At 41.2% G+C, this 26,921-nt stretch overlaps 5 protein-coding genes across 6 annotated transcripts; 3 read left to right on the forward strand and 2 right to left on the reverse strand.

Moving 5' to 3' along the window:
• Nucleotides 1–729: 729 nt before the first annotated feature.
• On the reverse strand, nt 730–1,612 carry cldna (claudin a). The gene has a single exon (XM_086081229.1). The coding sequence runs from the start codon at nt 1,546–1,548 to the stop codon at nt 925–927; it is 624 nt and encodes a 207-aa protein (XP_085937355.1). The 5' UTR covers nt 1,549–1,612; the 3' UTR covers nt 730–924.
• A 6,108-nt stretch (nt 1,613–7,720) lies between these two features.
• On the forward strand, nt 7,721–9,075 carry LOC147171527 (claudin-9). The gene has a single exon (XM_086080243.1). The coding sequence runs from the start codon at nt 8,303–8,305 to the stop codon at nt 8,939–8,941; it is 639 nt and encodes a 212-aa protein (XP_085936369.1). The 5' UTR covers nt 7,721–8,302; the 3' UTR covers nt 8,942–9,075.
• A 4,356-nt stretch (nt 9,076–13,431) lies between these two features.
• LOC147171528 (claudin-4-like) lies at nt 13,432–14,991 on the forward strand. The gene has a single exon (XM_086081073.1). The coding sequence runs from the start codon at nt 13,678–13,680 to the stop codon at nt 14,332–14,334; it is 657 nt and encodes a 218-aa protein (XP_085937199.1). The 5' UTR covers nt 13,432–13,677; the 3' UTR covers nt 14,335–14,991.
• A 2,360-nt stretch (nt 14,992–17,351) lies between these two features.
• LOC147171529 (claudin-3-like) lies at nt 17,352–19,921 on the forward strand. Its single transcript, XM_086081074.1, has one exon. The coding sequence runs from the start codon at nt 17,467–17,469 to the stop codon at nt 18,112–18,114; it is 648 nt and encodes a 215-aa protein (XP_085937200.1). The 5' UTR covers nt 17,352–17,466; the 3' UTR covers nt 18,115–19,921.
• A 3,082-nt stretch (nt 19,922–23,003) lies between these two features.
• On the reverse strand, nt 23,004–26,901 carry LOC147171530 (THAP domain-containing protein 5-like). Of its 2 annotated transcripts, none has more exons than XM_086080325.1 (5): nt 26,691–26,901; nt 25,830–25,950; nt 24,917–25,476; nt 24,513–24,699; nt 23,004–23,330 (listed from the first exon to the last, which is right to left on the reverse strand). In XM_086080325.1, the coding sequence occupies exons 1-5, from the start codon at nt 26,762–26,764 to the stop codon at nt 23,214–23,216; spliced, it is 1,059 nt and encodes a 352-aa protein (XP_085936451.1). In that variant the 5' UTR covers nt 26,765–26,901; the 3' UTR covers nt 23,004–23,213. The 2 variants fall into 2 exon arrangements, with proteins under 2 accessions (XP_085936451.1, XP_085936450.1); XM_086080324.1 differs by having other exon boundaries at nt 25,767–25,950; nt 26,691–26,899.
• Nucleotides 26,902–26,921: the final 20 nt, after the last annotated feature.

Genomic DNA, 26,921 nt, shown 5'->3' on the forward strand with positions numbered 1-26,921 from the left:
GGCTCGGTCCCAACAAATAGTGGAGGTTGACTCCACTATTTGCCTAAATAGTATTTGCCTAAATATGCAAAATATGCAAAATATGCCCTATGATGGCAGCTAAGGACTACTTGAGTTGCAAGGAGTATTTAAGTACATTTAAGCGATTTAGGTAACTTTTAGGGAGTTTTTCAGTAGTTTTAATAGTATTTCTGTAACTTTTATGGGTTATTTTGTGATTTAAGATTATTAAGAGAATTTATAGAGCAGTACATTTGAGTGTATAGGTGACTTGAAGGGAGTATTACAGTAGATTTAAGGGAGTCGTTTTTACATTTAAGAGTATTTAGGTAACTTTTAGGGAGTCCTTTGTATTCAAGAGTATTTCCTAAATTTAAGAGTATTTAGGTAACACGGAGTATTTCATAAATGTAAGAGTATTTAGGAAACTTTTAGGGAGTATTTCATAGATTTAAGAGTATTTAGATAACTTTTAGGTAACATTTTGCCAATTAACTTTTGTGAAGCATAACAGAGAGTATTTAAACAACATTTAGGGAGTATTTCAGTATCTACTACGAAACTGTATTTGAATGTTGGTCATTATGGTGGCAGTTGGAAAGCAAGTATTTTTTGAGGTGGGGCTAAGAGTAAAAAGTTTGAGAATCGTTGGTCTCGAGGTTACTATTTTTCTCTTTCAAATGTGCAATAATATATAGCCAAAATCTAAACAAAACAATAGAATAAAAATCTTTTTGACAATTTATTTACAAATACTGTCAATAGACAATAATACGAACCAAAGAAATGAAATGGAGTGCATGAAACATATGGAAATGATCAAATAAAGAGAAATGTAACATTGTCTACTTCCCAGTCAAGAAGCAAGTTCTGTTTGGAAGTTGCGGCCCGTTATGTTGGCCCTGATGAAACGCTAGACATCCTTCAGATGTAGTCTTTGGGCGCAGACGCTCGGCTGGGCGGGTACTTGGTGGGGTAGTCGTCCTTGGGCGGGCAGTTGGCGCACAGCAGGGCGCCGCCTACGATGAGCAGGCCCGAAGCCGCCCAGCCGATGAACAAGGCGGCCCCCAGCTCCCTCTTCTGGTAGTCTGAAGTCAGTGGGTTGTTAAAGTCTCTAATGATACCGTTGGCCGTCCAGGACACGGGGATGAGGCACATCACCCCCGCCAGGATGAAGACCACGCCGGACGCCACACAGATTTTCACCTTGGTGCTCTGATCCCGCACGCAGTTGGTGCACTTGCCGCCCGCCATGCACAGCAGCACCCCCAGCACGCCCAGCAGGATGGCGATGATGATCATGGCCCGGGCGGCCTGGAGGTCCGGACTGAGGACCAGCAGGGAGTCGTAGACCTTACACTGCACCTGACCCGTGCTCTGCTTCACGCAGGTCATCCAGATGCCCTCCCACGTCGTCTGCGCCGTCACGATGTTGCTGCCCACGAAGGCCATTACCTTCCACTGAGGCAGGGCGCACGCCATGATGGTCCCGATCCAGCCCAGGGCGCACAGGGCGCCGCCCAGCATCTGTAAGCCCGCCGAAACCATGTCCAAAATCCTCTTGAAGTTCTCTTGAGTGTTGCTGCTTGAAGAAATGTTCAGGTGAGGCTGTCGCGTCTCTTTTATACACACCTGTCGGCAGTGCCCCCCACGGCATGTGTCAACACGTCAGGTGACTGTTACAGATGTCATGGCCACCGGTGACTCACTTATAGAAGCTAAAAAAAGACTTCAGTGCAGGAGTGGGAAACTTGCTTGCGTCATGAACCATGTTGAAGTTACGGTTGCCCTCAGGGGTTTGTTATAACGATAAATGGATAATCATGAGAGGTGTATGATAACATGACCCCCCTCACCCCCCCTAAAAAAACAATAAAATACACAATACTCACAAGAGAAGTTGATTATTAAATGTATTAATGTGTGTTTTGCTAGCCATAGTTAGCCGTAACGAGTTTTGATGAATTTGAAATCTGATTGGTTCATGAAACAGGCCCAATGCTAATATAGCTACATGAGCTAGCACTCGTGATCGTAAAGGCAGATTAGATTGACATGGCAACACGTAAAGGCTGAAATGCGATTTGACAAAATTACTATTACATCCAAAATTAAAATGACATCCATTTTCTAATACGCAGATCCCAATTGAGTTTGGACGGATGGCCAGCCAATAGCAGGGCACAAATGGACAAACCAGCACACAAACTCACGTTCACACCTCCGGATAGTCGTCAGTGAACCGAACATGCGTGTTGATGGAATATGTAGGAGGAAGCATGCAAAAAAAGCCACGCAAGCACGGGGAGAACATGTACATTCAAAAACAAGATGGTGGAAGCTGAATTATGAGGCAGATGTGCAACCACTAGTAGGAACATATATAGTACATCCATATGCATACTGTACACATACTAACTTTCAAAGAGTTGGACTGTAATTCTAAATGTTTTCATATTTTTCATTATCAAGTCATTTTCTAAGCATGTTAAGTACGTCTACTGTATACTGTATTTCTGATTAATTTAATGTTATATTTATTTAAAAAACAAGTAACCCCAAACGTTTGAAAATTGAATAAATATGGAAATTAAGAGACTGCTGGACAATTATCAGTTTCTTTGATGTTGCTATTTATATTTTTGTCAAATGAGCAAACTGCTGACAACCGAGCTACCAAATTACAAATATTGTTATTTTAAGTTATTTCAATTTTTTATTTTTTTTGTCGATTACACCAAACAAACCCCTTTTGTTTATTAATTTTTCTGGCGCAACCCAAACTGTTTAACAACCCTGCATATATTTAATTCAAATATATCTGGAACTCAACACAATATTATTGATTTACAGGTGATTTTTAAATATGTTGTTCTGAACCTTTTTTTTTCAGCTTTTCGGATCATAAGTGTAGAAAAACATTTGATACCAAGCTACCAAATTAATCAAATTCAACCTGACCTGTGGGTGTAGCCGTCCAGTCAAGTCCAGTCTCCAGTTTTGTCAATGATGAAAACACGAGTGGTCCTGAACGCGAGTGAGTCCGCCCGGCAACGAATGTGCGGCCACGAGTGCCGTCCAGGGAATCAGATTGTGCCACAAATGAATGGAGGCAGTGTCCCACAGCCAAAAAAGTGGACTACAATCCCTCCGTTTGATCCACGCTGGGATGGTTGGACATATTGAGTTCCACCAACCAGGAGGAATGTCCACAATTAATAATCTGAGGAGAGATGCTTTCAGAGCATGGGAGAAAGCTCGTTGCGCTTCTATATGATTCAAAAGTTAAAGAAATGCAACCATTTATTTTATTTTATTGAACGGGTGAATTTATTACAAAAAAAAAAAACGGACATGAAAAAAAACATAATTGCAACTCATAATTAGTCACTCCCCACCCTCATTAGCTTAACGGTCAAACTTGAAGTGAACCCAAACTTTGAAAACCTACATACATACATACACAATAAAAATATATGTATAAGTATTTATGCCTTTTTGATAAGCAATGGCTAAAAATTCTTCAAAATGAAAACATGTTCCACCTTCAGGGCTCAAACAAAAGCTGATAGTGCCTCAGACTGGAGAGACTTTCAAAGGTGTGAGTCATGTGCGGACACGCAGAGTGATGTCATCAAAGAGAGATTGTCCTTCAGGCCTCATCACAGTTTCAGTGTGCAAGTGGCAGTTTTGAGTCACACGTACACGCGCTAATATCTTGTGCTGATGTATCTCATGGAATACTTGTTTAACTCATTCACTGCCATTGACGGTTGTACACGTCGAAAATTCATTTGAACTATTTTTATGAGTTTAACATTTTTTCCCGCTTTTGTTAACAAGAGTATGAAAACCTAGATTTTTTTAATTGTACATTTAGAACAGATATAAAATGTGTGATTAATTGTGAGTTAACTCATGAAGTCATGCAATTAATTGCGATTAAAAAATGTAATCGCCTGACGCTCCTAATTGTTAATAATCTTTTCTTTCTTTTTTTAAATCGCCTCAGGCGATTACATTTTTTAATTGTAATTAATCGCATGACTTCAATAGTTAACTCACGATTAATCATAAATTTGATATCTGTTCTAAATGTACAATAAAAAATTCTAGTTAACAAAAGTGGAATGTTAATCTTATAAAAATAGTTCAAATGAATTTTTGACGTCAACAGCCGTCAATGGCAGTGAATGAGTTAATTGCTTTATTTAAAATAAATACATGGACAGTAAACACTTAATGTGATTAAATAATTGGAATGAAACTTTGCCATTACAACTTTTTTTTGTCCCCCAAAAAATATTTTTCTTCCATTATGACTTTTCTCTTGAAAATAGGCAAATGTTTATTTCCAACGGTACAAGTGTTAATTGTTTAATTGGAATTAGGATGATGAGGGGACCCGTGAGAAGATTCCTCGCAAAACCCAAAAAGTTTGAGCACCCTGATGTAAAGCTTTGAAATGGAGCGAGTCGTCCGTTAGAAACAAGTCGGGGAAGCGGTCAGACCGGCTCCTGCTCCCACGACAGGTGAACGTTGGCAAGCGGCGACATGTTGACGTTTTGAAATGTTTGTACTGAATCCCCAATCATGCTCACATACAAAGAACGCATCCTCAAACAGGTCAGCCCCAACCTTTCCACTTTTTTGTTTTTTTAATCCGACTCGGTCTTGTTTTTGCACAAAATTGTTGACGGCCTTCCATCAAATGCCAGAAGATTACAGCAAGCGTGAGCCAAGAAAACTGTTATGATTCACCTCGTATTTGGATTTTGATCATCTGCAGACGCGTACTTCTCTGATAAAGCAAGATTCCAAGTTGTTAAATAAATATTTGTTTGCGTCTTCAACTGCGTGTTGCTTTGCAAATATGAAAATTATGATGATTAGTAGCTTGTGTTCATGTGAGAGGGAGGTGTTGATTAAGGAGGCGCGTGACTACAGAAGTTTGAGAAAGGCTTCCATGTTGTGAGCATGCAGAAGTGACCCTAACATATTTTTTAAGGTGTATTTGAGGGATCGGGGGTGCGACAACTCTGTTGGGATGTTGAAGGGGTGCATGGTTTAAAAACTCTCCAAAAGGCTCAGAGAAGCTGACCAGTGGCATTCACAAGGGTACAAATTATGTTTTAATTGACAATGTGTGGGGGGGGGGGTGCGCCAACTTTAGCAGGGTGTTGAAGGCTATTCTTAACTAAAATGTTTGAGAAAGGCTACTATAAGATCATCAGAAACGTGCCCAGTAATTATTTTTAGGGGGTGCTCAGGTTAGAGGAGGTGCGCAAACCCCGTCATGATATTGAAGGGGTGACTTAAAAGTTTGAGAAATGCTGCTAAAAGGCGATCATGGATGTTAAGAAAGGTGCCTAATTGGCTATTGACAATAGAAAAAAATAATAATATATATATATATATAAAAAAAAGCAATGATGATGACATGTCCAATCGGTAAAATTACCGAATGAACAATGCTGAGCTCTCCAGAAAAAAAAAAGAAAGGTGCCTAATATTTTTCTCAGGGTGTATGTCGAGAGAAAGGGGGTGCGCCAGCTATTTCTGGATTTTGAAGGGGGAACAAGGTTGAACATTTTTTAGGAAGGCTGCCAAAAGGTGACAAATTGGAACCATAAATGTTTGTATTTAAGATGTGTGTAGAAAAGGAGGTGCGCCGAATCTGTGGAAATGTTGAAAGAGGTGTGTGGCTTCGAAAGTTTGTGAAAGGGTCTTGAGGGGTGACCATGGACATCCAATAAGCTGCTTTTTAATTTTTTTAGGGTGTGTCTGGGTTATAGAGGGGGTGCGCCAACTCCATCGTGATGTCAAATTGGGTGCGTATCTTAAAAATTCTGTGAAATTCACTGATGGGTGTCTGGATGTGTACCAATAGAATTATTAATTTTTTTAGTTATGTCCGGGACAGAGGGGGTGCACCACTTACGTCAGAATTTTGCACTCAACTTTAAATCTCCCTGCTTTGGTTAAGTGCTTTTCAGATTCGAGAGATGTCGGCGCAATGTCTGTTTAGCATCGCCGCTCGACATTTTGATGGTGTAAAAAGTGAAAGCCAATAATCCTGTCAAGTTAATTTCAGATGCTGCGCACCGCTCAACATCATGTTTTGCGCAATGGGGAAAGTGGTTCTCAGTCAGTATTTTGAAGGCATTCATTGACCGTTGTTTTCTGTTGACGTGTGATCTTCGGAGAAGAAGCAGGTGCGGGGTTTAGGGAAATGATCACCCTGATCGGTGATCCAAGGTGACCTTAGTAAATGAGAAGAATGCTCTTAATGACAGAGTTCACCTTACACTAAGAATACTTTTACTCATTCGCAAGAAGGCCCGAGGCGAGTATTGTCGCCATATGAATAAGTTTGGCTCCTTAACATTTCAACAACTTGGGAGCAGTATAGACCGTCTGCATGGAAGTTGGCAAAGCACACAAGGACGCGTATTGTTGCCCCCCCCCCCCCCCCCGAAGTACACAGATCTCATTTCAAGAGTGATTCAGCATTTTTCCGCATTTATATAGTTCTTTGAGTGAAATCTACATCGTGGATGTTGACCCCCCCTGATTGGTTGAGCTTAAAATGCACACCAAAGGTTTGCTTTACAGGGGAGGATGGTGTTGTTGGACATGATTAAAAATGATTTTTTTTTTCAAGAAAAACTGGAAAAGGTCAACCACACTGTTGCTAGGTGCTGTGTTTTCAACACGGAAATTATTATTTTTAGGCAGTATGTATGAGCGCTACATCTAGCTAACCCACACAGGCAGCAAATTAATTAGTATGACATATTTTATTTTATTTTATTTATTTTTTTGCATTTCGATGCCTTCTTAAAATAATCACCTGAGTAATTTTTTCAGATTTTTTAGGAAACACAAACATTTGCAAAAAAAATTTTGCAAAAAATATGACTTAGGCAGTTATTTTAAGAGGGTGACGATTTGTTTGTTTTTCTTAAAGATATCTGTGGGGCCAAGTACCAGTCCAGGAACCAGTAGTTTGGGAAAACTGCTGTACTGGACAAAAAAAAAAAAGTTGAAGCCCTTGTAATGTTATGCAAAAATTCCACATTTAATGTAGTGATTTTTTTTGCGTACCACCAGAGGGAGACCGCGTACCATTAATGGTACCTAATTAATCTACACACACTGGAAAGTCATTTTTATAATGTGTTTCTAAATTCATGAAATATGTTTGAACTTGAGTGCTTAAAACGTGCAAAGAACGAGAAGAATTGAGTACTGATTGCTGAGATTTCTTGTTTGTTTCTTCTCAAAATCTTAAAAATACTATAATAGAAGAAAAAAAAAACACTTAACGTGCTACCGTGTTGCTTGGGCAGCAAGCGTGTGATGGATGTTATTCTTGTTTATTGTTTTGAGTTGCTTAATGACACCTGAGTTGGAGTTGATTGTAAAACTAAACACACAACAAAAAATGATTACACACATTGTATTTTTAAATAGGTTACAGACATAGCTAATTTTAGAAACATCGCCAGCGCTAATGCTAGTAGTCAATGTAAAATCCCACTAAAAAGCTCACAGCAAATTAGCATCGAATTTCAGGAGTAATATTCCTTCAAATAACGAATATTCAAACACAAACCATGTAGGGAAACATACAGACAGTTAATACAACACTACTCAAAGGCATTTAATTTTCCTAATCTGTGAAAAAATTACTTACATTAATATAGCAAACCCGCAACTTCTTGTACCCTTTTTTTTTTTGTTCGCATGCATGCACGGCACCACACTGCCCCTATGAGGCCAAGACGCGCACAGCAGGAACACGCTTTTTGGGGAATTGCTATTATTTTAATATATTGTTATTTTAACTTTGTTTATTATTTATTTGAAGGTTGTTCTTACAAGTTATATTTGAAGATGAGTTTTGTTAGTTCGGGACTTTTAAGATCAGATGCACGTCATTTATGTACAATATCAACGTCGGACAACATGAGACATTGGAAAGTAGGTTTTAAATTAAAGATCAAATGGATTGCCTTAAGATGAAGGAACTCGGCACAAAATTTTAAAAATCAATGGATATTGATGATTCCAGTATTAATTTCTCGATTTCGCTCTCAATATCTGTCTGGAGTATTTCCTAGCATACCTCAGCGCCAGGTTGACACCACCTGGCGCTGACTCCACCTTCAAGCCGTATAAAGAAGGTCCAATCAGTTTCTCCCTCAAGTGGGACTCGGGACCTGCAACCGAGGGGATCTCATATCACCTGCGAGGCGGCGCGCACTCCAACACACAGAGGGTCTTCTCTCCTCAACCGATGGCCTCTTCCGGCGTGGAGATCCTGGGCCTGACGCTGGCCGTGGCGGGCTGGCTTGGCGTGATGGTGGCGTGCGGCCTTCCCATGTGGCGGGTGGCCGCCTACGTGGGCCAGAACGTGGTCATGTCCCAGGTGATCTGGGAGGGCCTGTGGATGAACTGCTCGGTGCAGAGCACGGGCCAGATGCACTGCAAAGTCCACGACTCCATGCTGGGGCTCCCCCGGGAACTCCAGGCGGCCCGAGCCTTGGTGGTGGTCTCGGTGGCGCTGGGCGTAGTTGGCATCGCCCTGGCGACGGCGGGGGCTCAGTGCACTGACTGCAGCCGGGACGCGAGGGGGAAACGGCGCCTGGCGGCGGCGGGAGGGCTGGCCTTGACCCTGGCGGGGGTCTTGACGCTGGCGGCCGTGTCCTGGATGGCCCACGCCATCGTGTCGGGCTTCTACGATCCGCTTCTGGAGGAAACGGGGAAGCGGGACTTCGGCAACGCGCTCTACTTCGGCTGGGCCGCCTCCTGCCTGCTCATCCTGGGGGGGGCGATGCTGTGGTGCACCTGTAGTCCCCGGGGAGACAGGGGGCCCGCCCCGGTGGACTACTCGACTGTTTCTCGCCGTGGATACGACAGACGAGACTATGTGTGATGATAGTGTTGCCAATGTGACCAGCAGGGGGGAGCAATGAGTAGTGGGTGAATGCTTGAAGGACCTTGGACCGTTTTTTTGGGGGGGGCAATGTTTCTATGGTGGTGGGTGTCATTGTTCGCTTTTATATTCTATGTCAGCAGATTATGAGGGCATTTCCAGAGGTGCGCGACTTTTGAAGTAAAGTGGTGGTCTGGACTTATAATATTCTATATTTTATGTTACTATATACGATAAAATTGTACTTTGTACAAGCAGTAATTACATGATAAAGAGTAATTAAATTGAATGCAAAGAATTAACTCATTCACTGCCATTGACGGCTATAGACGTCAAAAATTCATTTGAACTGTTTCTATTAGTTTCCCATTTTTTCCACTTTTGTTAACAAGAGTATGAAAACATTAAAAAAATATTGTACATTTAGAACAGATATAAAATTTGTGATTAATCTTGAGTTAACTAGTTGTCATGAGATTGATTACAATTAAAATTTTGAATCGCCTGATGCCCATAATTAAAAAAAGAAAAGATTATAAAAAATTAGGGACGTCAGACAATTAAATTTTTTCATTTTAATTAATCGCATGACTTCAATAGTTAACTCACGATTAATCACAAATCTTATATCTGTTCTAAATGTACAATATTTGTTTTATGTTTTCATACTCTTGTTAAAAAAATTGGGAAACTAATATAATAAAAATAGTTCAAATTATTTTTTGACGTCCATAGCCGTCAATGGCAGTGAATAAGTTAAAAGGTTTTGACCACTTTTTTTTTTTTGCCTCAATTGAATGGACATTGGGTTGCTCCTTTTGGTGTGCATGTTTTGGCCACCTGAGGGCAGTATAATACAGACATACAACTATCCATTAAGCAGATCAGTCTTCTGTAAGTCACAGTAGTAATAATAATCATAAAATTATATCTGCCCATGAGTATTGCTTTATTGTTTGTGTTCAAATATCGTTTGCGTCTATCAATGCTACCCATTAGCCCGCCAAAATGGTGTTTACCATTTTGTGTTAGCATTAAGCTAACGTATGCATTCTTGAAGTTGTTTGTTTTTTAATACACAACATCAATTTCTCTTAGTCTTATCTAGAGTTGGACAGTAAACAGCTTGAAGCCTCTTTTTAAAGAACTTGTGAAGTGAGCCGAGTTGGGTTCTGCGCTCGTATCTCATAGCAGCACTGAATTCCGCTTGTTTTTTTAGCGCTATAGTAAAACTTTGATGTTGTTCGGGCTATAACTGAACATGATGCGTTTACAGTGAACCTTCTCATATTCGTGGTTCGGCGATCACATCTTTTTGGGAGGACCTTATACTCGGCAATTAGGTTAAAAAAACTCAAATATTTTTGTACAACATATTTGGTTGCAGTAGACAGAAAAGTCAAACATCTGCCAAGTCATGAAATCCATTAAAGTCACTTCCACTATGATAAGCGCCTCACCGGTGTGAGTTGTTATGCAGAGCGCACATACCAGCTGCAGCCCCCCGACATGAGATATTTAGTTTCGGGGAAAATTTCGCAAAGGAGACAAAAGGGGTCTTGTTAGCCTCGTCTTCCTTTGTAACCTGTCCTGAAACCTGGTCTGGGATAATCGGACTAATGTGCAACAGAAACCCTCACAAAGACTTCATTGATTACCTGCCCCCCCCCCCCCCCCTTACCAACCCCTCCATCACCTCAATGGGACTCTGTAAAATAATAGTAAATGTTTCTATTTCGACCAAATGTATGGCCTTTTTTTTTTTGTTCCTCAATATTTAATATGCATTTTTTTACGCCATCTTTCAAAGTTTTTTTTTTTTTGATAAACACAAACAATACATGAATCTGTATTACAGAAAAACTGGGTAAAAACGGATTTGTTAAACAAACATTTTGGTCTTATAGGCTAGGCTTTTGTTAAAAAGAGAGCCATGAATACAAACCCTAAAAAAAAAAAGGTCATTCTATTATATTGCAATGTTGATCTGCATTCAATTAATTGTTGAGACCGACTAGTACCGACTGAGTGACCCATTTGATGCACTCTAAACAAATAGAAGTGACCTACTTGCTTGTTTTTGAGAGTTGTTTTGCAAACTCAACTTTAGTTCCAGTATGAGCTGGTTAATCATTCGTACAGGTTTGTTTCCAAATATGTGGGAACGTTTGTCTGATTGAGCACAAATCCTCTCCGCTTTCATCACTTAAAGGGGATGGATTATGAATTTACATTTTAATAGCTTGTATACAGATAGCAGTGTCCTTAGATCAGGTCATCTAAATGTTTTTGACCATTTGCAGTGCAGTGATTTCCCCCCCTCAAAGGCTCCCTGATATTCTGAATGGAAATTCAATATAACTGCCATGTAAAAATGTCACAGGAATGAAAAAGTTGAGAGAAAAAAACTCCCTAAAGTGTTTTGTTATGAGACTAAAATTGCATTTTTCAAGTTAAAAAAGTGAAAACAGAACAGATGTATTTTGTCAGGATAAAAATAACCCCCAACTCTTTGCAGAAGATAGCCTAAGGACTGAATTCTGTTGAGAATAGAAAACGTGATTGACTTCCAGAATTGCCCATTCTAACTTATTCACTGCCATTGAAGGCTATAGACGTCAAAAATGTATTTGAACTATTTCTAGTAAGTTAATTTTTTTTCCACTTTTGGTAACAAGAGTATGAAAAACTAGAATTTTTTATTTTATTTTACATTTAGGACAGATATAAAATGTATGAATAATCGTGAGTTAACAATTGAAGTCATGCGATTAATTACAATTAAAAAAAATTAATCGCCTGACGCGATTTAAAAAAAAAGATTATTAAAAATTAGGAGCGTATTTAATTGCATGACTTGACTAGTTAACTCACGGTTAATCACAAATTTTATATCTGTTGTAAATGTACAATAAAAAAAATTCTAGGTTTTCATACTCTTGTTAACAAAAGTGGGAAAAAAAATTTAACTAATAGAAATAGTTCAAATGAATTTTTCTATCGCCGTCGATGGCAGTGAATGAATTAATAGTTTAAATGAGGCTTCACCAAGATGCTGCTTTGAAATACTGCACTAGGAAACGAACCCAATGAAGCAAAGTCTCGTTGATATCAACCCAGGCTCCTCCCCAACAAAGTCGCCCAGTTAAAATACACCACTTTGACATACTTCCATGAGACTAATGTACTACTTTCCTATTAGACAGGGTTTTGGCAGTCTGCACATCTGCTAATCTTGAGGGAGTCTCCAAAAGCCTCAAATAAGTCCACAAAAGGCCACTAATGGTTGCTCATCGTCATTGCTTTTAAAAATAAATAAATAAATGAAAAGTCCCTCAAGGGGTCAGAAAGTCTCTAAAACGCCAAGCAAAGCATAAGAAAAACTTGCCACATAGTTCTTATAGCAAAAGGCCATGTGATGCATTTAAAAAAATAAAAAAAAAAACCTGAGGGCAATTAAACCTTTAAAAACACTATGACCTTCAAAACAAGGACGCTGATAAGACCCCCCCCCCCTGCACCCCCTCCCACCACCCGGCACCATTGTGCACACAGGTAATTGTCTATTGACTTCCTGACAAGAATTGTGTGTACATTCAAACGTTTTCACCAAGGAGGAAATTGCTTTCAAGATGATGTCACACTGACTGGCCACTTCATTCGGAACACACGTTAATCAACGAGAGTCAATAAAAAAAAAGCTGCGGCAACTGAACAACTCTGTTGAAACAAAATAAAACATTTTCAAACACGCTGGAAAACAATCAACATTTTTACAGATTTTCTGACATGTTAGGGAGGCGTTAATTTGAAATAATGTCCTGCTTTGAATAAAGAGATAGAAAATAAAATACATTTTTAAATTGATTCATCGACAAAATAATCGGGCAGATGAATCAATTATTAAAATAATTCTTAGTTACAGCCCTGTGTCAAACATAAAAAAAAGAGATAATTACATGTGTCTGCCTCACAAGAGTCTCCTTAGCTTCATGCTAACGTCACTTACATGCTAGCAGTATGCGTGGACAATTTAACGGCTACCTCAACGCAATCAGTAACAAGTTGAGTAACACATTTAGACAGATTGTACAACAATTATTTATCCTATAATAGCCTTTTTACTGAATCACTTTTTCTTCTTCATTTGTGTCTGCATGGCTTACTGTACTGCCTCCTGGTGGCCAAGGCGGGCACAGCACATTGAATTGGATTGCAGCATTAAATCATGCTACATAAACTGCTTAGTTGTGTACATTCTATTCATTACGGTGTAATATTATAGAAGGCTACATTTCACTTTTTTTGTTAGGGGGGGGGGGGGGCTGGATTTGCATACTAGAGTTGGAAATCAAGCCGTATCTCAAGGCAGCACCGTATTTCCTATAATTTTTTTTTTTACCTTTAGAGGTTCCGCTAGCTGAAAAAGTTGAAAGTGAGCGTACCAAACAGCCGTGGATGCTGATGTTCACTTTCAATCATTTATGGACAGGTTCTTGACCACCTCTGTTACTCTTTAACCGTTCCAGATCTGAGATACCCACCCAGCGTGTACTCTCCCCTCTCCCAAAACAGGTGTGAGCGCTACCGAGGAGTTGAATGATTAAGCCCAGGCCGTTTTCCTGAGCCAAAGCTGAATTTAGAATTTAGTTAGAATTTTGAGACTCCGCCTTCCATTGCCTATACGAGCGCCGAGGCCCGTTGGCGGCACAACGGAAAAAAACGAAGTTCTAAGGATGGCTTCGGCGGGACTGGAGATACTCGGAGTGGTGCTGGCCGTCTTGGGATGGATCCTGAGCCTGACCTCGTGCGTTGTGCCCATGTGGAGAGTGTCGGCCTTCATCGGGGTCAACATCGTCACGGCGCTAACCATCTGGGAGGGCATCTGGATGAACTGCGTGGTGCAGAGCACGGGCCAGATGCAGTGTAAGACGCACGACTCCATGCTGGCCCTCAGCGGCGACCTGCAGGCCGCCCGGGCTCTCACCATCATCTCCATCGTGGTGGGCCTGGTGGGCTTAATGGTGGCCATGATGGGGGCCAAGTGCACCAACTGCGTGGCGGAGGAGCGAGCCAAAGCTCGGACGATGATCGGGGCCGGGGCGGCGTTCATCCTGGCGTCCGTGACGCAGCTCATCCCGGTGTCGTGGTCGGCCAACGCCATCATCACCGAGTTCTACAATCCCGTCATCCCCGAGGCCAAGAAAAGGGAAATCGGGGCGGCCCTGTACATGGGATGGGCCGCCGCCGCCTTCCTGCTCCTCGGCGGGGGTTTCCTGTGCTCCAGCTGCCCTCCTCAGCCCGGGAAGAGGTACGGGCCCCCGTCAAAGATCATATACCCGCCCAGCAGATCCATCCCGCAGAGTGGCTATGAGCAGAGAAACTACGTCTAATGTGGCTTTTAATCGACAGTTTTGAACTTTTTGACTGTGTTAAAATTTTTTGCTGAATTTACTCAATGCTTGAATGAATTCACCTATTCCCAGCTAATAGGAAAGTAGTAATTGGTGTCAAGGTAGTATGTTGAAGTGTCCCTTAAGACATTTGTATTCGGTAAAAGGCGTCCCCGCACTTCGAGTGCATTTTTCGTTAAAAATATTTTGTGATCACAGTTTGGGGTATATTCAGGGTTGCCAAAACACAGTAGGCCAAACACCTTGACAAGAAGTCATTTTTTTTTTTTTTTTTTTACAATATTCAATAAAAATAAAACACATTTTCAACTCAATTATAAGACCCAATGACATAACTAAGAATCATTAGTCGGTATCTGAATACGCAAATATACGAGTCCTAAATACTCGTACTCGGTCTAAAAAAAATTGCCATTGCTGCATTCTTAGTTTAAATTACTGTCAAAGAACATTCTGAACATTTTTTTTGTAGTGTCAATTACTCACAGTTTTTTGCTATTGGCGGAAGGGCTTGGTCCCGATCGCACGTTTATTACGATAAACTAACTCACTGTTTTGATATCAAAGTTTTAAAAAAAAAGTTTGTAATGTGCACAATTATTATTTCGTATTAAAGATTTGTTTAGATGGTTGAAAGCCTGAATCTTCCTTGCTCATTTTAGGACCTACGATGGAAACAAAAATCCTATGTACAAAAATCTGCACCAGGGGTCTGAATTTGTATTGGGTTTCATCTGTTCCTTAACCTAACCTTTGCCCCTTCTCACTCACCATTTGAAGACAAAACATTTTATTTCTGGAATGTAAACGGTCTTTTTTTTCTTCAGAAGTAGATTGAAATGAATGGAGGCTTCGGCCGCATCAGAGCAGCCGTCTACCTGGCTGTTTGCTCCCAGATAGTCCGTCTACTTTGTCAGCTTCTCAAACAAAGGACTTGCTTCATGGCTGGGAGAAAAGGAAAAGGGTGAGGGGTGGACAGAAGGCGGCCGTGGGGAGGGGGCTCCATTTCTAGAGAGACGGTCATTGCGCCAAAGAATTCCAAGGGCATCCCGCAGACAGACAGTGATTAAAGGCCATCAAACACTGTTTGCTGGCGGGTGAATGCTCGAAAAGTGACCGGGGCAAGTTGGAGAAAGTGCCAGAGTCCTTGTTTGTAACCGCCATGCATGTGTGAATGCAACATAACTCATTCACTGCCATTGACGGCGTTAGACGTCAAAAATTCATTTGAACTATTTCTATTAGTTTAAAAAAAAAAAATCCACTTTTGTTAACAAGAGTATGAAAACCTAGAATGTTTTTATTGTATTAGAACAGATATAAAATTTGTGATTAATCGTGAGGTAACTAGTGAAGTCATGCGATTAATTACGATTAAAAATTGTAATCGCCTGACGACCCCTAATTTTTTATAATATAAAAAAAAGATAAACATTTTTAAAAATAATTAAAATTATTGTATTTTTATTTTTTTAAAGAAATTATTTTTTTTAAAATTAGGGGCGTCATGCAATTAATTTTTTTAATTGTAATTAATCGCATGACATCACTAGTTAACTCATGATTAATCACAAATGTTATATCTGCTCTAAACGTAAAAAAAAAATACATTCTAGGTTTTCATACTCTTAACAAAAGTGGGATTTTTTTTTTTTAACTAATAGAAATTGTTAAAATTAATTTATGACGTCTATCGCCGTCAATGGCAGTGAATGAGATAAACAGCAGCTCAAACGCCTGTAAAAGCCTCAATGTTCATGTGATGTTTGTTCTCTAAATCCAAAACCAAATTTAAAGTAAAGTTTCATTTCTTTTGAAATCCACATTGGACTTCCTTCCTTCTTCACTGCCAACCAATCAAATTCTTTCAGTATGATCACGCATACTCATGAGGTCTTCGGCAGCGACTTACTCACAATACTTAATCAAGTCCTTATCTGAACCCGAATCATAATAGTGGTTTTGGGACAATATGCTTAAATGTGTGTGAATTTTCAATGGAGATGCTGTTATGAATTTTTTTTTGGGCACCCTCTGCAATGGAAATACTGACAGTTGAGTAGCAAACCAAAACTGAACCAAACAGACGGGGAAACGGGTCAAAGTGGACACATTCAAAAGTAACCCAAATCGGGTGAAATAGTTAACCAGCGCCAGGTCCAAAAAGAAAGGATTTCACTTGCCACATTTGGTCAAGATTTTTGATCCAAGGAATGAGTAAAAAACAAAAACTACCCATAGTGATGAGTTCAAGCTACTAAGACATCGGTTACCAGGTTATCAATATATTTGTGGTTAATAAAACTAATTTTACTAACATTTTCTACAAACTTTCCTCTGTTAGGGGTTGCCACAGCAACACACTCGCATATGTTGTTTTAGTCCAGTGCTTGCGTGTCTTGGACCAGATAGGATTTTGCAAATAAGTAAAGATGAGCCAAACAAGTTTTGGAACAAGGTTTTACGGACTGATGAGACCAAGATGGTGGAAAAGGCCAAAGTATGGAGAAAGAAGTAAGATTTTGTGTGGAAATTTACAGAAAAATGCATCTAAACTCACCGGGAGACCCCAAAACACACTGCCGACTTAACTAAGGACTTCATCAGGGATGGAAAAGTCAATCACCCAACCTGAACCCAATAGAGCATGCATGTTACTTTCTGAAGACTAAACTGAAGGCGGAAACAAACGAGAACTGAAAGAGGCTGCAGGAAAAGCAGTTTGGTGAAATTTAAGAACCGCCTCCCTGCAGACGTCCGAATGATTACCGTCTAAAAAGCCCAGCGAAGAAACCTGTGATTTTCGGCTTCAAACCATCTAAAAAGTGTTTATCCGCCTTCCACACTTGCTGTGATTAAAGGCCTCATTGTGGCCCAGTGAAAGCCGAGAGCGGAGTCTCTTCTTCTCCACCCCCCCACCCCCCGCCCCCCCTTTTGCAGTGATGTCATCTCCTCCAAGGACTCCTCCCATCCACCTGACCCTACTTTATAAAGCATAGTGCTCTCGTCTTCGGCTGCACACGCACACACAAACACACGCGCGCACACACACAAGGCCGCCAACTTCCTCAAGAGTTTCTCCGGCGCGACTTTGGTGGAAGAGCCCGCAGGATGTCCGTCGGCCTGGAGTTGCTGGGCATCTCCCTGTGCATCCTGGGATGGATCATCGGCATCGTGTCGTGCGCCCTGCCCATGTGGAGGGTGACGGCGTTCATCGGCAGCAACATCGTGACGGCGCAGATCATCTGGGAGGGCCTGTGGATGACCTGCGTGGTGCAGAGCACGGGCCAGATGCAGTGCAAGGTCTACGACTCCATGCTGGCCCTGTCGCAGGATCTCCAAGCCGCCCGGGCCCTCACCGTCATTTCCATCCTGCTCGCCATCATGGCCGTGTTGATCGCCATCACCGGCGCCAAGTGCACCAACTGCATCGAAGAGGAGGGCCCCAAAGCCAAGGTGATGATCGTCTCCGGGGTGTTCTTCATCGTGTCGGGCGTCATGCAGCTCATTCCCGTGTCCTGGTCGGCCAACACCATCATCCGGGACTTCTACAACCCCTTGGTGACCGACGCGCAGAGGCGGGAACTGGGCGCCGCGCTCTACATCGGATGGGCGTCCGCCGCCCTCTTGATCCTGGGCGGCGGCTTGCTCTGCTGCTCGTGCCCGCCCAGCGAGGCCCGCTACAACAACTCCCGAATGGCGTACTCGGCCTCCAGGTCGGCGGGGGGGCAGGGGATGGAGAGGAAAGACTACGTGTGAGCGAGGACGTGGACGCAAAGACTGGAAGGGCGGGAAATTCATACAATCGTCGCTTGATTTCTGTATATTTTGACCTAACTGAAAGTCTCACATGTGTGACTTGCTTAATACTCACTAATGACTGATTAGACCAATTTTGCCCCAAAATCTTTTAAGCCAAGGCTGATATTTTAGAAAAACCTTATTAGATAGCCAAGAGCAACATTGAAGTGGAATTAAAAGAATTTTTAACGGAATCTAAGCAAGAATAATTATACTTATGTCATGATGACTACACAGTTTTTGTGGAAGAGTATTTAATTGTTTTGCCCGTCACTATACGTCGCAATTCTTCGGTGAACCAGATGCACATTTTTTTTGAGTCTACAATGAATCTCTACTAACGTACGCGTTTTTGTCAACTTTGAGGACAATTTTGAATCTTTAATGCAGTCGTTTCCTAACATTTATTGAGCCATGGGACAAATTTTACATGAAAAAAATCCCACGGCATTCCACCAAACAAAAAATGTCGCAAAAAATTACCAATTTATTAACTCATTCACTGCCAATGACGGCTATGGACGTCAAAAATTCATTTGAACTATTTCTATTAGTTTAAAAAAAAAAATCCCACTTTTGTCAACTAGTGTATGAAAACCTAGAATTTTTTTTATTGTATATTTAGAACAGATATAACATTTGTGATTAATCGTGAGTTAATTACTGAAGTCATGCGATCAATTTTTTTATAATTTTTTCTTTTGTTTTTTTTAAATCCCGTCAGGCGATTACATTTTTTTATATTAATTAATCGCTTGACTTCAATAGCTAACTCACGATTAATCACAATTGTTATATGTGTTCTAAATGTAAAATTAAAAAAAATCTAGGTTTTCATACTCCCAAAAGTGGGAAAAAAAAGTTTAAATAATATAAATAGTTCAAACAGTTTATAGCCGTCAATGGCAGTGAATGAGTTAATAATAATAATAATTATGATTGGTCAGTGTGAGAAGTGGGCGTGTTTAGCTGAACACAAAGCTATCATTTGATTGTATCAAAGTCAACAGTTGCATACAAATTCTGCCATCTAGTGGATGAGTATGTAATTGTTCTCCATGTCCTTATATGTCACTGGCAAAGATAGACGAACAAAGATGCATTATTTGCTGTAAATACAATTTTTTGGGGGGACAATTCTTTCCCCTTCACTTTTAACATATCATCTTTCGAGCAAATCGCTTCTTAACATAAATCGAACGACACTTGTACACTGAAATATGTGTGTGCCCGAATTTTACATGACTTCTGATTTTATATTAACTTTGTTGTGACAATATATTTAACAATTAATTGCAGGGACAATTACATACAGGTAATAATAAAGTGTGATGTGATGAAGTGACAACATTGTACATTTATGTTTTTTTTACAGTCATAACAACCCTGTTGAGTATGTTTGTGGTTATGGAGAATGGTTTCTATTTTTTTTTTCTGCCTGTCACTATACATCGCTGGCATAGATAGACGAGCAAACATACATGGTTGTCATTTTCGCCTCAAGAAACGAACAGCACAGACAGGACTATCTCCGCACCCGTGCTGAAATGTTATGATAACTTTTAAATTTCCCAAATGTGTTCCAGATAACTTGAAATAATCCAGTGGGGTTATCAGCAAGGATGTGTTTAATAAACAGAGCAGTAAGAGCATCATTAATATAATCTCATGACATGTGCTGCACGTGACGCAATGTCTGCTATATGCAGCTTTTCTGTGCTTGTATCTTCTGACAATAAACATCCTCGTGTTTTAATTAAGGAAATATGCTTCCCTTCTTGATTTCTACCATAATGTCCGACATTCGGAGCCGCGGGGTCGCTTTCAGAGGCGCGAGTATACCCGCGGGAGACCTTTAGTTTTATGTGGCGATAAATCATGGGAGGCCTGCTCAAATAAAGCGCTTTCGTTCGCGGGGGGTGCGCTCGTTTGTGGAAAGGGTCGTAAAATAGTGCACTCAAGAAAAGTCGCTTAAGTAAAAATTGGGAAAAAATACATTTTTAATGTACTCCTACTATAAGGAAAACATTTATATGTATATTAATGAAGCAATACAATACCCTTAAAAAGACAATAATGGACACAGATGATTATGGATAAAACCGAAAGAGTAGACTGCGGAAGTACATTTTCAACTTTTAAAAGGAACAAATAAATGTAACCCATTACTTCTCACCAAAATAGAATTCAACTTCACACATAATAAAAAAGTACTCTGGTGAGTGTCAATATGTGGTTGGAGCCAGCATGTCACACCCAGCAGGTGGCGGCTTTTTAAAATATTGATGAACGACTGATAGGCAAGTGTGTCAAGTTACGGTTGTGTATCGCGTCGCCGCCGACAAAGACTCAGTGTGACGTGGCCAAGGTAATTAAAGCTCCGACGTCGGCATTACACAGCCGTGAAAAAAAGAAGAAGGAATAATTGAAATAATGATGCAATTTATGTAGAAATCAATCAGTTGAAAACGTGGAAGTAGGAGGTCAATATGTTAAAAAGAAAATTCAATTAATTATTTTGGGTGTTGTATTGTACAAATGTGAGAATTTATTTGTTCTCCACTTGTCCTGAACGAGTTGAACAGCTTCAAGTTGGACAGGTTTAAATTGGTTGATGCCAAAATGTTAAATGCAATAAATTGAGAATGTTTACAAAAATGTGTCGTACGATTATTAATTTCAATGGGATTCATTTCAGGGAAAATTTGGAATTGTGGGAAACGTGGAACGGTTTGAATCAGTTGAAAAATGTGGAAGGTAAAATAATAAATCAGAACAATAAGAATAAAGAATTTCCGGCCAGAAAATTAAACATTAGTATCTTGTTATCCTTTTTATTGAATCGTACCAAGACAGCTGGTGACAGAAAATGCCAAAAGTGAAACAACAGGACTAGTCTGCACGCAAACATGACATGGCGTGTTTAATTTCCTGTCCTTTTTAGTCTTGTGTATTTTGTGTTGCTGTGTGATCCACTGACTCGAGTCAGAGCCCCGGGCATGTTTAACCAGCGTTGAGCTAATCATTGACTCACCCAAACCAAATACAAACCGTTGGGAATTAATTGTAGCAGCGCAGTTCAATTACACTTAAGCGTTATATCTGCTGTTTATTTATGTAATCTTATCCACATGCGTTTCTATCTACAAACCGTGAGTGTGTGTTTGTGTTTGTGTGTGTGTGTGTGTGCGTTCTACTTATTTAAGACGAGGGTCTGGCCACGTTCGGCTGCCTCTGGCTAACAAGTGGTCACATGACCGAAACTGGGGAATGTGGAGGGCCGAGAGGGTTGCCTGGCACCTGAAGTTGGAATGAAAATGACCCCCCTCCCTCCCTCCAACTGCCAGGGAAAATACACAAGCGCACTGTCTTTTCACGGAGACCCAATAAAGTGCTCATCTGCAACAGCAAGACAGCATTTCTCTCCTTTAACAATGCAAACACTGCTGTTAAAATCTTCCAGCAAGACTTTGGCAGACAACAAGCAATTACCTAGATGGGACCAAATACAGATATTCTAAAAGGCAAAAAATTATAAAAAAAAAAAAAAAAAATCAGTCCAACGCGACACAAACAAATCACACTATTGAACGATTTACAGACAGAAAAAAATACATTCAAAATTCACATTGACACACACGAGAGAACTAAAGCCAAAAAATAAAAATACATTTACAGTAGCTATATGGGGGGGGGGGGGGGGGGGGGGATCTCGCTGCCATGTAGGAAACATAGACGGTGATATTATCTACAGTATAGACAAGCGTCTCCACACTAAAACCGTCAGACTGTTTTTCCACTCTGCTCAGACATCACTCCCCATGAAATCAGAAGGTGGGACGGTAACTTCTATCAGGATGATGAGATATGAATTAGCTTACGATCATTTACCAAGTAATGAACGGCAACCTGCCACCGTACATCTGTACTTTATTCAAATGGAATCCCCCAGCGTAAGACAAAATTGAGTAAAAGCACTTTTATTTTTTCCAGAGGATTTTTGCCTATTGTGACGGACCCAATATGGCAGATGAATTGGTTAATTAACTTCTATAATTTCAGGGTGGTATCAAGTCCTTATGTCCCTTCTGAAGGCCTGAGCTCCAAATGCAAGGCCCGCCACATCTGTTCACATAAAAAACGATTGCAACAAGTAAAATAAAATTTTTGACGAGACATGCGTTTAACAGCAAAAACTAACGTGCGTTTGAACAAATGCAAATAGGAAGCTCGAGTGCAGACAAAGTAGGGAGGACAGCACACAGTGTGTTGACTGTCGGGTCAGATTGTACCGGCAACCTTTACGCGCATCCATGCGTGTGTATGGTGTCTGGGTGTGTTCTGGTCTGGTGGAACGTTAGGCCCATTAGCTCAGTGCTGTAGAGGCAGATGTGAGTTAATGCCTGCTGATAAAGCTTTAGGACAGATTAAAAGAGGCATACAAATCCCTCCCTTAAATTCCAGCAGTGAGAACAGATAACAGCCCAGCGCCGCGACGCTCGGGTCGGGACGGAAGCTGGATGGGAGACCAGGTTCTTGGGTTAAAACGAAGGAAGGAAAAAAAAAAAGAAAAGAAAAAAAAAAGCAACTGGCCCTCTGTGACCTTGGAGAGTAGCCACTGGTGGATTTGAACAAATATGTTCACAATGCTGAGATGTAGTTGGCAAAACAAGCAGTAAAGGTCTTTGCTGCCCACTAGTGGTCACGCAGATATCAGCAGTCTACACAATCGAGGGTCATCTAGGGTTTTTGAAATCCAGAAATTTTACTGGAACCAGTAGATCTGAATTTATGTGGAACCAATAGAGTAGAAATGTAACAAAATGAGAACACAACCAGCAAGCACATCAATGAAAGTTAGTTTTAATTGACAAAGACAAAAAGTGGTTGCAGGAAAATAAGAGTGAAAACCTTAAAAAAAAGAAAAAGAAGAAAAAAAAAGCATACAACCACACACACACACACACATTCTCCCGATATCATCCGTAGTTGTGCAAATCAGTGATTCATGTTGTCATTACTGACAAAAAAAAACTTGTGGCACTTAAATGTGACCTTCACAGTTTCTCCTCGCCGTCGCTGAGAGTGTAGAAATACGCTGCGTCGTCCTCCCCGTAGATGATGGCCACGGTCTCGCCAGTGTTGCACATGCTAGCGCCGCTTTGGATGTACGCCTGAAAGAGTCAGCAGAATACAAAATATACACAGCTGTACAGCACCATCTTGTGAAAGACAGAATGTGAGAGTGTGTGAGAGACAGCGGTATGTTTGAGATATGTGTGTCTATGAGAGAGAGAGAGAGACTGTGGTTGTGAGAGGAATGAGAGAGAGAGGACTAAGTGTGATAAAATGTGTGTTGTGTGAGACTGTGCATGGAAGTGAATGTGAGAGTGTTTTTGAGTGAATGTGTGAGAAAGGAAGATTGTGTGAGAGTGATTGGGACAGGCTGTAAGAGTGATTGTGGAAGTGATAGTGTGGGTGTGACAGTGAATTTGTGAGACTGAGTGTGAGATTTAATTTATGAGAGATTGTGAGATAGCGTGGCTGTAAGACTTTTTTGTGAGAGTGAGACTGTGAGAGAATATATGATATATGCATGAGTATGAAAATGAAAATGCGAAAGCGATATTGTGTCTGGTAGCTTGTTTGTGTGAGGCAGTAATGTTCCTTTTAGGGAGAATAAAGACATTCTGATCCTGACAGTGACTGTGTGAGAGAGACAGTGTGAGACTAATATACGGGATATTGTGTTTTTGAGAGTGAATCGTGAATTATGAGATTGATGTGTGAGAATTCAACTGTGAAAGACAGTAGTGAGAGTGAAAGTGTGAGAGCATGGTAGAGATAGTAAAGAGAGTAAATTATGAAATTGAATGTTCTACAGTAAATGTGTGAGAGTGAAGGTGTGGGATAATTAGTGCGTAATAGTTGCGGGAGTGACTGAGAGATTTTGTCTGAGTGAAATAGTGAGAGATGTGAGAGGATGGGAGAGATAGTGGGTGTGAGAGTAAATTGTGAAAATTAAGGTTTGAGAGTAAATGTGTGAAAGTGAATGTGTGAGACTGAGTTACAGTGTGAATGAGAGTGAATGTGTAGGATATTATGTGAGAGTGGCTGTGAGAGATTTTGTCTGAGTAAAATAGTGAGAGAATGTGAGAGTGATTATGTGAGATAGTGAGTGTGAGAGTAAATTGTGAAAATTAATGTTTGACAGTAAAAGTGTGAGAGTGAATGTGGGAGACTGAGTTACAGTGTAAATGAGAGTGACTGTGAGAGATTTGCCTGAGTGAAAAAGTGAGAGTGAATGCGTTTGAGTAAATATGTGACCGTGAATGTGTGAGAGTAAGTGTCCTCACCCTTTCCAGGAGCTGTAGTCGTTCTTCAGTCATGAGATTTTTCTGCCTGAGCTGACTGACGGCGTTCTCCAGGTCCAGCAGTCTGTCCAGGTTGCGCCGGTGCCTCTGCTGCAGAACCTTCACCTTCTTCTGCAGCTCGGACACGACCGCCTCCAGCTGCTCCTTGCTCAGACGGTGCTTGTGGTAGCTGCAAGTAGGAAAGTCATCTCAATCAATCAATTCATATTCCTTTATATCTGGAGCAATTATCATTTTCAAATGTATTCATAATAATCTCACTCCCTCATTCGCACACAAACTATCACACACACACACTCCTGTGTACATTTCAATTCTGCTGGGAAATCCTAGCCTGCACTGGCTGAAAAAAACAACAACAACAACAACAAACCCTCGTATCTCACCAGTGCTCCTCCAGTTGGTGGTCCCAGCTACCTGCGTCGTCATCGTCATTATCATCATCATCATCATCATCCTGCAGGTCGTAGCCTCCATCCACCTCAAGTGGGAGGGGCATCGAAGGTGGCGTGGCCGCATGTTTGGACACAATAGGCACCGTGGACACGATGGGTTCGGGGCTTAGAGCGGATGATAGCACCGTGTCCGAAGAGACTAGCAGGTGGCCGGGGAGGACGTTCGATATGGACTCCACGTAGGCGATGACCTGAGTTTGGCACGGGTCCTCCTCGGAAATCTCTTGGACCGTAAGTCTATGAGCGGGGGTGAGGAAGGCGCCCGCCAGCTCCTCTTGGCACACGCCGGGCAGCAGAAACACCTCGCCTTGGCTGTGCCCATCCACTGGCTGCATTAAGGGAGCTATGGTCGGTAGCGTAGGTGGGTAAGGGAGGTTGGCGGCCGCGTTAGACCCGCCCACCGCAGCCCACTGGCTGGGGTCCTCCACCAAGACGGCTTCCATGCGAAGCACTTTGGCTTTTCGATCATTGTCATCCATCACTTTGCGTTTCTACAAAGATGCAGAAAACGGTTTGTAGATGGAACTAGTGGATTAGAAAAGTAACAAATGGTTGTGGGTGGATGGAACCAGCAAGATTAGAAACTAAGTGGAGGTGAGATAGGAATTAGTCGATTACAAAATATAACTAAAACCAGTGCATCAGAGAGGATAGTGGTCATAAATGGAACTACTAGATTAGAAAAGTAAATGGAGTTTGTTGATGGTATACTGCCCGTAGATTAGAAATGACTCAAAAGTTGTGTTACATCCGTGTTGGGTACGATTTGCTTTCGCGTTACCTCGACCCTCCGGAAAATGGTGGGCACGGCGTTGCTCTCCAGGTAACGAATTCCCCAGCGTACCTTGAAGCATGACGACGCAAAGTGCTCGTGGCAGATGTACTGGTGTCGAGACGGCGTCCAGTTGTCCCGGCCGATGTTTCTCAGCCACAGCTGCAGCCGCTCGGGATCCTGCAGTGGGAACCTAGGACCAAGTACAAGATGTGCGCTTAAAGAATGTGGAACAGGTGGATTAGGAGTCAAATGGGCATTGGATGGGAACAAGGGGAAGCATTGGATTACAAATTTAACAAAGGGTTGTATATGGACCCAGAAGATTAATTTGGGGGGCAGATGTTCAACTAGTAGATGAGAAAAGTTAATTTATGCATGGAACTGGTACATTAGAAATATAACACAAGTTGTAATTGGAACTAGTAGGGCAGAAATATAACAAAAGGAGTTAATAAAAAGCTGTTTATGTAACTGATATATTAGAAAGGAAACCTAGAAAACTAGTAGATTTGAAATTAATTCCAGGTACTATTTAAAAACATTAGAAATGCAAGAACAATTGGGATATGGGCCAGAGCCAGTAGATTAGAAATGAAATAAGACAAAAATGTGAACATGGATTCGAAATGTGTGGCTATTTCGTTCGGGTATCCTTCACTCCAGAAGTAACACGTCACGTAATTCAAAAATGACTGCATAGTGACTCGAAATTACTCCAGTCTCAAAGGTCAAAAAGCAGGAGGCGTAAAAATCATCAAGTGGGCTTTACAAATAACAACCGGTCCATGTTTTGCTTAGCAATAAATGTGTGAAACGGGCAAATAAATAACAGTTTGAATTTAAAACAACAAGAAGAAGAAAAAGACGCGCGGTCACCCAGACGACCGTAAACGACTACTGGTCACGCGACGATGATCCAAAATGCCTTACTTGTAAAAGCTTTTTCGGTCGCTGCCGCTCGTCGAGTCATTCTTACAGTTTGGCACCGAACAATATTTGGGCATGTTGCCGGGCCTACTCGTCGTCGTCGGGTCAGCTTTATCTGGGCGTCCAGGCAGGTTGACAACAAGGTGAAACTCGTGCAGTGTTGACAACGCGGTGCGTATATGTGATGACACATTGCCGCGACCAGATCAGCTGCTTGGCGACGTCATATACCAG

The sequence above is a fragment of the Leptonotus elevatus genome, chromosome 7, assembly GCF_054856555.1.
Source record: "Leptonotus elevatus isolate MCC_2025b chromosome 7, RoL_Lele_1.0, whole genome shotgun sequence".
In the NCBI taxonomy this organism is placed as follows: domain Eukaryota; kingdom Metazoa; phylum Chordata; class Actinopteri; order Syngnathiformes; family Syngnathidae; genus Leptonotus; species Leptonotus elevatus.